The sequence below is a fragment of the Aquila chrysaetos genome, chromosome 12 (genome assembly GCF_900496995.4).
Source record: "Aquila chrysaetos chrysaetos chromosome 12, bAquChr1.4, whole genome shotgun sequence".
In the NCBI taxonomy this organism is placed as follows: Eukaryota; Metazoa; Chordata; class Aves; order Accipitriformes; family Accipitridae; genus Aquila; species Aquila chrysaetos.
In genome coordinates, this window is record NC_044015.1 from 26,192,983 (window position 1) to 26,206,509 (window position 13,527).

A 13,527-nucleotide genomic window follows, 5' to 3' on the forward strand; every position below is an offset into this window, starting at 1 on the left:
TGGATACTTAGCTTTCTGTTTCCAAGCAGCTTGCTCTGAACCTTTTCAAAATCCAAGTACAAAACTTCCTTAATCCAAATTGTTCCTTAGATTCTTGCCCTGCATATCTCTACAGTATGTAAATGTTAAAAAAGGCCAGGTGGATCAGAACTGTGCTGAGATCTTTATTGCCTTATTTAGATTTCCTAATAAGAGTATGTTTTCATACTCTTAGATGTGTTGCCATCATTTTTGATATTTTGATATGTCAGTATTAAAGATAAATTTTTCCAGTTAGTATACCAGGAGATGCTTAATAACTTTTTTTGTTTTCTTTGATTTTTGTGAGAAGGCAGTAGTGGATCTTTAAGTGCACTTTGCAGTGCAGAGGGCTGGCAGCTACTGAACTTTTGATGTTTTGTAGTCACACTGTTGTTTTCTTTCCCCATTGAAGACCCAGTGTACTTCCAAGATAGCATGTGTTGGTTAATTATCCATACTTCTTTGAGGGACTTTACCTAACTTTGCTTACCTAGCTATTATTTTTTATTCTTAAAATGTTTTGGCAGAAATTAATTTTTGTATTGATTTATGTAATTTATATGTAGTAGACGTATTGGAGACAAATATTTTTGTTGTAAGAAAATATTTTCATCTTAAATTTTGAAATATTGTTGTATTCTACAGTTGATATACAGTGCCAGTGTTTAACTGCGTCCCTGACTTGAAAGTAAGTCTGCACTTAGACTTTAACTTTTTAAAATGTGGGTAGTTTTATTTATTTTCTTCTTTTGAGACAAGACAAAACTTACATTGCTTTGTACTAGGGAGATCCAGTAAAGCCATCTTATATTAAATAGCTCTTGTGTTTAGAAAAATTTATACAACTAGATGGCATTATTTTGTAACACTATTTGTAATTCCTGTATTCTCTAGGAAGTTCAACTGTCTGAGATACTGTCAGCTTCCGATGTCTGGAAAAACCAGCATGACAGAATGGTTGAAGGAAAGACAACATTAGAAATTCAAACAGAAGATCTTAAGAAGTAAGTTAAACTGTTGATCTATTTTTTTTTTCTGTAGCCACACAGTGTTGATATTGACTAGTGTAGTATTCAGTGTTGACAATGTAAACAAGTTTATGTATTCATATTTTAAAATTTGGTGCAGAATTTAGAAGTTGGAAACTAGAACAAATTTAAGATTTTTAGCCTTCTTTCTGCTGCATTTCACAACTTTTTAAAAACTTCATTCCCCCATACAAGTAAGGACCATATTCCTTCCCGTGCATACTTCCGATTAGCCTGAACTTGCTAGTAGCTACTATGCTGCTTCCTCAGAACCACTTATTTGGTAACTGATTCAACCGCTTGTTAACCCTTGAGTGTTAACCCTTCTGTCTGCTGCAGTATAGAATAAGGTTCTTAGGCTTCTAGTTTCTACTTCAGACTAACGATGGCAAAATTATTTCAGTTCCACTAATGTCGCACTCCACTAGAGGACAGAGAAGGACTCCTCTCAGATGCGCATTTGAACAGTTTATTCTTGTAAGGAAAAGCAACACAAAATTGTCCAACCTTATTCAAACTATGTGGTCAAATCTTAACGCACATGAAGGATATGCCGTTTTCTTTGGCAGACAGTGACATATCCTTTTACCTTTTCTGTTGGTAGAAATACGGACTGTAATTCAAACAAGCAAAAGAAACTGGTAGATGCCTTTTTATGCTAGGTCTAACACAGAATATTTATTTTACAAAGAACTCGATTCATACTCAAATATGTAACAGCTCAAATTAATTTGGCTTGACTCTTTTGTTTTTGTTTCAGAAAATCTGACATTTCTGAAAATATTTTCAGCATATTTTAGAATTTAACAGGAGTGCAGGTACATGACATCGGTCCAGAAATCTGTCTAGCCCACTATTGGTCCAGTGTACATGAGGAGGCATCTAGGAAAGAATAAGAAAAGGGAAACATCTATGATACTTCCCTCAAGTACTCATTCTGCTTCCAGCTGGTTTTAATTCCTGTTGCTTTTAATAATGGAAAGTACCATTCCTAAACTAGCTATGGAATGTTCTTAATAGGACATTATCTGATAGACCCTATAAATTCAATATCATTCAATTTTGTACAGTATGTGTATGCATAGTTGTCTTGGAAGTATGCTTGGGTGTTCTAGGTAATGGATTTATTTATATTTGAGCTAGGACCACTTCCTTGGTGGACCACTCTTTTGGATAGTTTCTTATTTCAATAGATACTGCTTTCTTGGGATGCTTAAATGCATTCTACTTTTTTTTTGTTGTTGTTGTTTAAATAAGAACAGTGAAGGAGTATGTGTTAAGGTACAATTTAATTTGCATAGTGAGAGTTTTGGAAGCATTGTATATTATACAGAAGTTCTTGCCTATCTAACAAGGCAGATCACAAGCCTTTTGGAAGACCTGAAAAGAAAGGAGGAATGGAGAAGAAACTCAGAGGAGGAAATTCTTGGAAAGCTAAATTCTGTTAAGTCTGAAAATGAAAAGATTTACCTTGAAAATGAAAAACTAAAGGTGAGATCATTATAAATCATTGTTGAATGGCTCTGTATTTCTGATACATTAATGAAATAACCACATTAATTCCCTTTGGGCCTTCTGTCTAGAGATCCCAAACCCATAGAATAAATTTTGCCATCCATTTTTTACAGTAAGTGAAAATGAGACATTGAAAATGTGTCAGAAATCTATGGCAAAGCTAGGAACAGTGTTGTCTAATCATCTACCTGCTTAACCAGGATGCCATTTATTTTACTGTCAGTAGCTACAAAATTGCTTAACTAGAAATTGTTCTTTTATGTTTGTAAAACTTTCTTTCAAATTAAAGAACTGAGTTTAGCTGGATTATTAATTTCAATTTTTAAAGGTTTTACAGGTTTTGTATTGTGTTTATCCTACGAAGTAAATGTTCTCATGAGCTGGCAAATGAACTGTGGGCTATTAGTTTTGTTTGACAGGTTAAATGATTGTGTGACTCTTTTTAATGCCTGCAGGTCACTTGCTAGTACTATCATATTGTAGATTGTGCTATTTTAATAACACTCTTACAATTTTTATATTTTCCATGTTTTAATCAAGGCTTCCCTTGCTACATTGGAAAACAGTACCATTTCTGTTGAAAATGAGCTGCGAAATCTGCAAGAAAAGGCAAAGCTGCAGGAAAACCTTGTTGAACAGTATAAAAATCAGGTGATTAGCATATTTGAAATGTTCAAGTATGGTTTTTAAAGTTGTAAGCAGCTTTGAGGAAATGATGAAGGTTTTGTTTGTAATAAAACAGATTTGTTGTCATAGTGATTATTATACTGTCTTAGCACTGAGGATGATAGAAGAGAGTGCCATTACAAACCCTATCCAAGAGTAGTCTCCACACTGTTACTAGTATACATAATCCTTACTGAATTGTGTGAAGCCCAGTTGAAGCTCATTGAAGCCAACAGAGCTAATTACTTACTTGCTTAGAAAAGATTTGCTTCCTAAAAAGCAAGTTGGCAACCCGGTAAACTATATTTAAAAAGTAAAATTTGAGTCTGATGTCTTTGGTGGACATATCCAATGATATTTAGCCTCTCCTTGGTCATATCTTTATTTCCTCATTCCTAAGAACAGTAAACCAGCATTCAGGTACTGTTGTAAGAGTCATCTTATTTACGTAGGCAGCTCCACATTGAAAATACCAGCAAAACGTATAAATCAGACTTAAAATGAGCTTTTTATCAATTCCTTTTTTGTACTTGGCTTTATTTACACAGAAGGCATTCTAGAACATTGATTCAAAGTTGTATATATTTTTGCTATAGTATAAACAGCATTTCCCTGACCGTCTTCACTTACCTCTTTTTAAAATCATTGACAAAAGACATGACACAAAATCTAAGTACAGCCAGTGTGCCTTGTCTGTGGAATGCATCACCACAATTAAAGTTGCCAGCTTTAAGATGGGAGATGTAGTTCCAGGGAACACCCAGCCTTAAAGCAGTGAGTGGGGTGAAATACCCTAGCTCGTAGCTGTGGTGAGTCCAGATGGGAACTGTTGGTGATACTTGCTATGTGGGGAGAGAAGGGTAAGTCATGCTACTGCTTCTCTAGCACAACGGTAGCCCATTCTCCATTGTTGAAAATGAAATTTTGATATCCGAGCACTCTTCACCTGGTTACTCTTTTATATTTGCTGTGGTGAGTAGGATAATGAAAATAAATAACTTCATATAATGACAAATATTAAGATTCTATTTAGAAATCAAAGGTTTTCCTTTATGCTCCATACTCATGATTCTGTCTTTTCTATATTTAAAAGATACACCTTGCAAATGTATGTGGAAAAATATATGTTGTCCTAGGTACAAAAATTACAAACAGCAGTAGAAGAATTGAAATCCAGATATGAAACAGTCTTAAATGAAAGCAAAAGAATAACAGAAAACAAATGCTTAAAAGTAGATAAGGTAAGTTTTGCAGTAATGAAGCATGTTTCCAAACAATTCTGTAGGACATTGATCTTTCCTACATTACTGTGATCCACTTATTAGAAGTCAGAAGATACTGGCTCTTTTTTTTTTCCATGTATAGAATTGTTTTTAAATTCACTGAATGTTTTACTAACTCTTACTTGTGAGCTGGTGTTTTTTTGGATAATATGCAATTGCAAACAGGTGAGAAATGGTTCTTAGAATAATGACTAAGGAGTTGGGCTGCTATTTTAGAATTCAAGGATTCTTTTATCACTTTTTAAAATGTGATATTGGTGTTGATGATTTTAAAACTAGATCTCTCAACAGAACAGCTGTGAAGGTTGCATAGGGAAGCAAACCTACTGTAAGACTGCTTTGTTTGTTTTAACTAGCAGTTAAAACAGAGAATCCGTACAGAGATGAGTTTTAAGTTTTTTAGCGTATGGAGCTGAATACTGGAACACAGTTAGTGCATTCTTAAGCATCAGAAAACAGTAAAAAATTGGTAGGAAAATCACTTTCCTCAGTTCCACAGCTCATCAAAATACATATTCTTTTAAGTGATAAAGCTGAGGCAGGGACAGGTTTTGCATTGCCTGCAATGTTCTGTTTTAGAGACCAGAATCAGTCCTCACAGAGAAGCGTCTTAGATGTTCGTTTTATTTCATACTAACTTTATTTTTCCATGATCGAGTTGTAGAATGGAGAAAAATATTTTCTGATCCCATAAATAATATTTGCACAACATTGTATGTGGCTTCAGATGGCATTAGTTGTTGCCCTCTTTTCAAATACTGCAATACTTGTATGGTCAGAATTTTTCCTGTAAGCTGCTTAGTGTGTCTATATGCCATCTCCCAAAATATATTGCAGTAAAAATAAAATCAAAATTTGCTGTTGCATGATGAACTGCTAACACTTGCATAATTTTGTGTATGTTCATTGTGAGTGTCACTGAGTCTTTAATGAAATATAGTCAGAGGTGGAAATTTCTCGAATGATGAACTTGTAACTTTGTCAGTATTTTATAAATAGGTGATATGCAACTTGTCTAGAATTTCAGATTTATTACTTACATGGAAAGCCATTAAGTATTGCAACAATTAATTTATGGTTTTACACTTACATTTTTCTCCTGTGATGCTACTATGCAGGTGAGGGACAAACCAGAGGCTGAGTTAAAGGAGTTAGAACATGTTTGTGACTTGCTGAAAGCAGCTGAGGAAAAGCAGCAAGGATATCAGGAAAAGCTTATGTCCTGGGAAAGGATCCATGCACAGAAATGCAAAACCCTTAGGGAGCTGCAGGTTCAGGTGCTTAGAACATGCTGATTTTTAAAGATAAGTGAGAAAGTTATGTGGAAGAAAGTCTCTGGAACATTTTTCTCCTATTAACGTGTCGGACAGTTGTGTAGTTTCCCTTGTTATTTGCTTCATAACTCAAAAGCTTCTTCTGTAGAAATAGCATAATGCAAATGAAACTATTGCCAACTGTATATATGTGAATTCGGTACATGACAAGCCTAGTTGCTTTTAGATTCTGTATCTTTTAAGTGAGTATATTCTTGATCCTTTTGAATACTTATGTCCAGAGATGTGTCACAGAATTCTTCCCTGGAAATAAATGTGCAAGTCTAGTTATTGTTTGTGTCTAGTGGAATAATTTAATTCCACATTAGTTTTGTTTTTAATGACTGATTTATGAAGCAGACAATATTTACTCAGATAAATAGTCATAAATTATATTGTTGATGATGTATAACTTTAACATTTTAACGATTACATTGTGTTGGCTGATAAAATATTTTTAAAAATATGCTTTAATAGGATCATTTCTATTTTTAGTAGTATTTTAGCACTACTGCTTGTATTTTCTCTTAAGGCTGAATATGAATATTCTCAGCTTTTTTTTCTGTCAATTTCAATGGGAGGGCTAAGCTTGGGGTTTTTTGTTGTTCTCTTTTCTCTCTTTTTATTTGAAATGTGCTTTTGAGTTAGAAGAAAATACTCTGCTAACACGAATGACAAAGGTGTTTAAATCAGCAGGGTGGGGAAGGGGCTTAATCTTCTCCCTGTGTCAGTGGGAAAACTTCAGCTGAAACACAGTGAGTCTCTGCGTCCCTGTAGACTTTATATGCTTATAAAAAAAAATAGCTCTTGATTTTGTTTTAAATTTCTTGTCAAGATGATCTTTATAGCATTGAATTTTGTTCTTGTTTGTATCATTTTAAATACTCCTTCCAGGGATGCTCATAAGCTCATAAATCCATCTTTGCTTAGCAAAGTACTTAAGCAACAATGAATTTTGAGGTGCATATATAAAATGATGTATGTAATTTTAATCTTAACTACATGTTTTCCTGAATAAATGCAAAAAACCTCTTCAGTGTAGTGAAGCAATTGGGAATATAATCACTAGTCTGGTGGAACAGCGGTTAAATTTCAGCCTTAAATCTCGGTGACGTCCTTTAGAGCTTCTGACCCTTGATCCTATGACCAGAATTTAGGAAAATTCCTTTTGAAGCAACTGGACCATGTGTAGAAACCCTCTTCTGGGTTCAGCCAGACCAGCACATCAGTTTACTGCTCCTCTGCTGGAGATTCCTGCTACTACCAGTCTGCTAGCTGAACAGCCTGTAATTCACATAAACAAAATCAACCAGATTAGCTCAAATTACTGGATGGAACCACCTGAGGTAGTCCAGTGAATGATGAAGGTTGCCCCTTAAATAATGGTGCCAGCAGGCTGGTGATGTGGCTATTTATTGCTAATCTGCTGTTGATGTATGGTAGCAAGAGCAATAATCTCATCACTACTGTTAGATTTAAAAGAAAACATGTAAAAATTTGTCAGTCTGGATGCTGTGCAGGGGAAGACAGTTTGGCTGCTTGCTTTCTTCAGCTTCCACTACTGATATACCTCTTTTTACGAACTGGATTGTCTTTTTTGATATTAACTACTTTCTGAAATTCCTTGCCAGTGCTACAGTGTTCTGTGATAACTGTAGATATATATGCAGTATTATTTTTATGCTTCCTGTGACTGTAGTGTGAGAGAACTTATTTTTGCTGGAATCTAAATCTTAAGAGTCAAAGTTCACAAGGAGGTAGACCCAGCCAACTCCAATACACAAGGCTGTGTGAGCAGCATATGGGTTTTGTTAGGACTTCACTTTGTTACATAGTGGGTTTTCAGTCTTAAAGTGTTCACACAAAGTTTTAGTTTGCTACTTTGGCTGTATTTTATTTGTTTTAAATACAAGATAATGTTTACTTGAACATAATATAGCATTTACCTGAAATTACAGTTAAATTGTTTGATTGGATTTTAATAGGCAAGCTTACTTTACTCTGTAATGTCCTATATATAGGTCTCTTCAACTAGAAACTAATTGTCATTTTCCCAGGAGGAAGACAGTGTAACTTCTGTGGGTAGTCATTCCTTAGAAGAAGAAAACTGTAACATTCAGAAGAAACATGAAGATCTTAAAAGGTAACTTTTTAAAAATCTGACTGCAATTAATCCCTACACTTTTCTGCTGTAGTGAACTATAATGCGTTAATCTGTTTTGCATAAAGGCAATTAGAAAAGATGCAGTTTCAAAATGAAGAACTTGCTTGTCAACTCAAAAAAGAAGATGAGAGTCTTCAGTGCAGTAAATTGCAGCTTGAAGAGAAAATTGCAGAATATAATGGATTAACCAGACAATTGGAATCTGCTTTGGAAGAAGGGAGAAAAATGGTATTGATGATTTAATACATCTCTTGATCTTGTTTGCCATTTTCTATTTAAAAATAGCATTAAATCCAAATGTGCTTGAGAAGAAAAGATGGGACGATTATTTTGCACATAGGGAGCAATACTAAAAAGTTACTGGGAATTTCTGCATGTTTAAATATGGATTACACAATTCAACTCCTTTGTAGTATTCAGATCCTATTGAAATTAATGACAGAGGTCAGTGGACCAATATTTACTGTCATTTTTTTGGTGGCAAATCAAAATGCTTTAAGCACCTAATACTAAATCCCACACATGTGGCAAAAGTTTCTGAACAAAAGCTTAATCTTGCCTTTTTCTTATTTTCTTTAATGGACAGCTCACAAGAACTTCAGTGTTGAAATCCTTCTCATTTTAGAGGAAGGCTTTGCATACTTTCAATATTAAGCAGAGATTTCTCATTTGTAGAAAGGATGCAAACAGTAAATCAAATGGAAGAGGAAATGTAGGAATTTAGATTACAGTGAATTATATTAGTTTAATCAGAAAATATTTATGAAGTTGTAATTTCTGTCTCAGATTAATCATGTAAATAAACTATCTGAATTTTCTCAGTACTGTGTGAGGATATTGATTTGGGTTTGAAAAAATAGCAAGTTTGGCTTAACTTAAAAATGAGTTACAAAAGTGTCTCCCTCCCAATAATATTACATTTTTTTCCAAATTGAAACTTCTTTCAAATTTAGCCAGAATATTTCCCATGTTAGTTTAATTTCTGTGCATGGGAAATAACTGAAGTATTAGATGACAGACTAGGAAGTAGAGTTATTAATGCTAAGGTATAAGAAAATAATTTTGTTTGGGCTTTAAGTGAAAGTAAACATACATAATTTCTCTCTCATTACTATTATAGGTAGCTGAAGAACTGGAAAAAATGTCGTACAAAGAACAAGCCCTTCAGACAAAAATGCTAGCACTTGAAACTGAAGTGAGAGAGGGGCAAGAAGAGAAAAAACAACTCCTCTGCATATTTCACCATGTAGGTAAATAATACTGTTTATGACTTAAGAAATTACTTACCGCCTCACCATTTACAGTAAAAATTCCTTTTACTGAAAAACACACTACTAATACAATTGATACACACTTTCGGGAACAGCAAATTAATTCAACTTGACAATATGCTTTGCCTATTGACATTTCTAACAGACTTAACAGATGCCCAGTCTAACTGAATCACTGGAATAATACTGACTTTACATCTCTTACTCAACCCAGTTTTCCCAGCAAGGCAAAAATAAAAAAATATGTATGAAGATTAATCTGAGAGGGAAATTACAACATGTTCAGTAAGCATGCCTAGATTTGAATAAATGCATAACAGTTCCATAATGACATAGTAGTACCTGGTTTTTTTCCTGAGCTGATTACAAGAATCTGATGTTACTTCAATTTGTGAAAAGCTTTCAGCTCACATACTGATGTCCTACATAAATGTAGTTAGTGACAAAGGAGATACTCTGATTTTTCAAAGTGTCAAGCCTTTAAATGCCCAAGTTTTGATATGTTGATACTTACCTATTCAGCAAAGCCACAGTCGAAGAAGGTATTTTGGATGAGTAATACTATCTGAAAACAAAACATTGTTTTATTTAATCCAGAAAATTTCAGCAGATTTTCTATTAATAAAATGTCAGACATCGCTGAATTCCCTAGATTAGTGATGGCAAATCATTTGTTTTAATCAAAGTTTTGATACAGTTAGAGATCTGTCCTGTGATCAGTGATAATAAGCTACAAAGCTATTTAAAATAAATAGAGGACACTAAAAATGTTTACTATCACTCTCCTAGACTTTCAAAAACAATATTCTGTATTCTGACTTGCAGTATTGAAGATGAAAATCAAGCCAACCTAAATGCAAACTCTATTCAAGTATCAGAGATACTGTTCTGAATTCAGTATGCTTTAATTAATTTTTTTCTCTATCAAGTGTAACTTAACATCTGCATTTACCCTAAAACAAAAGTGTTCTTAAAATAAAATCAGGCATAGGCTAGTGTTTTATGCTACTTCAAATATTTTTTCATAGGAATTTCTTACTATGTTAAAGTAGTAAAATAGAAAACAAAGAAAATTTTCTTGTCTTTCATCCCAGAAAAACTCATAGGTATGTTTTCAAATGGTTTCCATTTGAAGCTTACAGTTAAAGTATAAATGTGAAAGATATGTCTGAGTGAACTGGTCTAAATTAATTACTTGCTTTTTATTCCAATTACATTTACATATAACTGAGAACGCATTACGGAAAATTATAAAATGGTCTTATTCCTGTTGTTGTAGTGAAACTGGAAACAAAATAGGACTGTGAAGGTAACTTTATTCAGTTATTCATTCTAACCTGATTATTTTTTTCTAAGGCTGGATTTAAATCTGATGACTATAATTCCATTTAAAAAAAATTAAATTTATTTTAACCAACTAGCATCTGAAATCTATAATAGACATAAAAGGAAATAGCCTGAATATCGGTAGTAATTATATAACAAATTATCTATGGTGTGCATCATTTATGGAACTAATGAGCAGGTAATATTGGTATCAATCATCCTTTTTTATATTAGGAACTATAGGCATCAAAAATCATGTTGCATCAGAGATCAGTAACAGATGTTTCCTTGAAAAGTCAACATGAGAGAGAGTGTTAAGTCCATAATAGATTTAAGATGCTAGGAATCTTTCATGATAAAAATTCAGAAGGTTAGTTTTTACGTTCCGAGGCCTTTTTTGGATTATAAGCCTATTCAAACATGTTCAGTTTGGTCCTGACTGAACATAAATAAAGCTTCAATATTCTGAGGCCTTTGGGGGAACCTTCAGTTTTGTGGAGCCTCTGAAAACTTTTACAGGTAAATAAGGCTTATAAAATTTAGGTACTAGTTGTCTTACATTATAATTTTGATTGATTTGTATTTTATTTCTAAGTTGCATTGCACTTCTCTTTTTTCTTTAGAATGAAAAGCACCATGAAGTACATTTGAAAGAGCTGGAGAACAGCCTTCAAAAGTCAGAGAACAAGAACCAGAGCATCCAGAATTATGTCCAGTTTTTGAAAGCTGCATACATAACAATGTTTGGCTGAATTCTTTAGATTATTTATTAATAAAGAAACTTTTCAAGATTTGGCTCTAAATCTTGTTGGAGGCAAGGCTGTTGAAGCCTTATAGTATTTTGCAGGACTGAGTACTCTAATGTTATTTCTTCCCTAGGAAAACTTGTGGGCAAGGAAAAGCAGGTCAATCATTACTGTATATCCTACTGGCTGGTCACATATGGAAAATTTACCCGGTGTTACTGATACAAAGAATTGTTTTATTCATGGAACAGCAGTGAAAAGGCAGACTGCATGATGGTAGTGACAGGTGTGTGAGTGTGGGGTATGCACACAAAGTTGTGAATTGGTCAGCGAATTTACCATGTGTTAGGTCCTGTGCTGTAAAATCTTACCTGCATCCTTTTAGTCCCTGGTAAATGCAGATGATCACAGATTACCTTTCAGTTCGCGTGGGGGAAGAGGACACCCATGGACTGCTTGCACAGTAATTTCCGTATTTTAATTATTAATAATTATATAATATTTATCAGTCATTATACTTCTGTTACTGTAGAAGTCTAGTTGCCCAAGGTAATGATATCTATCCTATTAAGACAGGCAAAAATTTAGAGAGCATTAGGCTCCCTTCCTTTCTTTTCCCTGTAGCTTAGCACCAATATAGCACACGCTACTGCACTGCATGAAATATTTGCAGCCACAAGGCTGTCCCATCCAGCCTTTTTTTCCCTACAGCCCATTGTGATCAGGACTATACTATAGTAATATTTAAAAAATGTAAGTAGGAAAGTATTTTAGATACAGGCATAGTTTAAGCTCTGAATGTCACCCTTTCATGGTGACTCAGCTCCAGGAAGGTATTTAAGTATTTGGCTGTGTTTGAGTACAAGAGCTGCTGTTCACTAAAGTGAGTAAGACTGACTTATGCCTCAGGTTAAACACATGTAAACATTCAGCTGATAGAGGACTAATACAAAAACAATTTTGATTGAGAAAGTAATTGTTTTTATAGATATATGCTGTGATAGTTTTTTTTTTAAAGTAGTACATTCAGATAAATATATGTAATTTAGAATGTGTATTTAAATAATATATATTTTTTTGACTGAAAACATCAGCTAGTTCATGCATGGACAATACCTGTGTGTTAAATGTAGTATTTCAGTGTTAGTTATTTATAATGTGTAAAATGTTGATTTTTTTTTTTCCATTTTTGCAAATGCTTAGCCATCCTAACAAATACTGATATGTGCTAATGATCTGCTTGTATGCACTTTTTAAAAACAGAATTATCATTTATTATATATGACATGCTAGTAGCAAATATTTCTGTTAAATTTGGGGGTTTGTTGTGTTACACACACATACTTACAACCATACTTGTGTTCATTTAGTTCTGCTTGTGCTACTTATAAAATATCAAAACCTTTTTGAACGTCATCATGTATGAAGGAAAGATTTCAGAAATAAAGTGTTGAATCTAGTCCATGACTGGTTTTTAAAAGGTTTTAAAAATTATATGCATTTCATTGATAAATGATACAAAGATGTAGAGTAACTTGGTTTCAGCCTATCTTTTGCTATCCAGGTGTCCTGGTTTCGGCTGGAATAGAGTCAATTCTCTTCCTAGTAGCTCGTATAGTGTTATGTCTTGGATTCAGTATGAGAAGAATGTTGGTAACACTGATGTTTTCAGTTGTTGCTAAGTCGTGTTTAGACTAAGTCAAGGATTTTTTAGCTTCTCACGCCCAGCCAGCAAGAAGGCTGGAGGGACACAAGAAATTGGGAGGGGACACAGCCAGGACAGCTGACCCAAACTGGCCAAAGGGGTATTCCATACCATGTGATGTCATGCCCAGTATATAAACTGGGGGGAGTTGGCCAGGGGGGCAGATCGCTGCTTGGGAACTAACTGGGCATTGGTCGGCAAGTGGTGAGCAATTGCATTGTGCATCACTTTTTCTGTATATTCCAATTATTTTATTAATATTATTGTAACATTATTATTATTATCATCATCATCATCATCATCATTATTTTCTTCCTTTCTGTTCTATTAAACTGTTCTTATCTCAACCCACAAGTTTTACTTTTTTTTCCAATTCTCTCCCCCATCCCGCTGGGTGGAGAGGAGTGAGCAAGCAGCTGCGTAGTGCTTAGTTGCTGGCTGGGATTAAACCATGATTAAACCATTAGATTTTTTTTTTCTCTCTTTTTT

The 13,527-nt window shown here is 34.1% G+C and overlaps 1 protein-coding gene across 1 annotated transcript in view; it reads left to right on the forward strand.

Annotated features, from left to right (window-relative positions):
• Positions 1-12,792, forward strand: part of ODF2L (outer dense fiber of sperm tails 2 like) — a 63,228-nt gene extending 50,436 nt beyond the window's left edge. The window contains exons 12-20 of the mRNA XM_041127702.1: positions 916-1,025; positions 2,405-2,540; positions 3,105-3,215; positions 4,367-4,471; positions 5,632-5,790; positions 7,884-7,969; positions 8,056-8,218; positions 9,111-9,236; positions 11,211-12,792. Coding sequence (XP_040983636.1) covers positions 916-1,025; positions 2,405-2,540; positions 3,105-3,215; positions 4,367-4,471; positions 5,632-5,790; positions 7,884-7,969; positions 8,056-8,218; positions 9,111-9,236; positions 11,211-11,339 — 1,125 coding nt within the window. The 3' untranslated portion in view covers positions 11,340-12,792. The remainder of the gene's footprint in view (positions 1-915; positions 1,026-2,404; positions 2,541-3,104; positions 3,216-4,366; positions 4,472-5,631; positions 5,791-7,883; positions 7,970-8,055; positions 8,219-9,110; positions 9,237-11,210) is intronic.
• Positions 12,793-13,527: the final 735 nt, after the last annotated feature.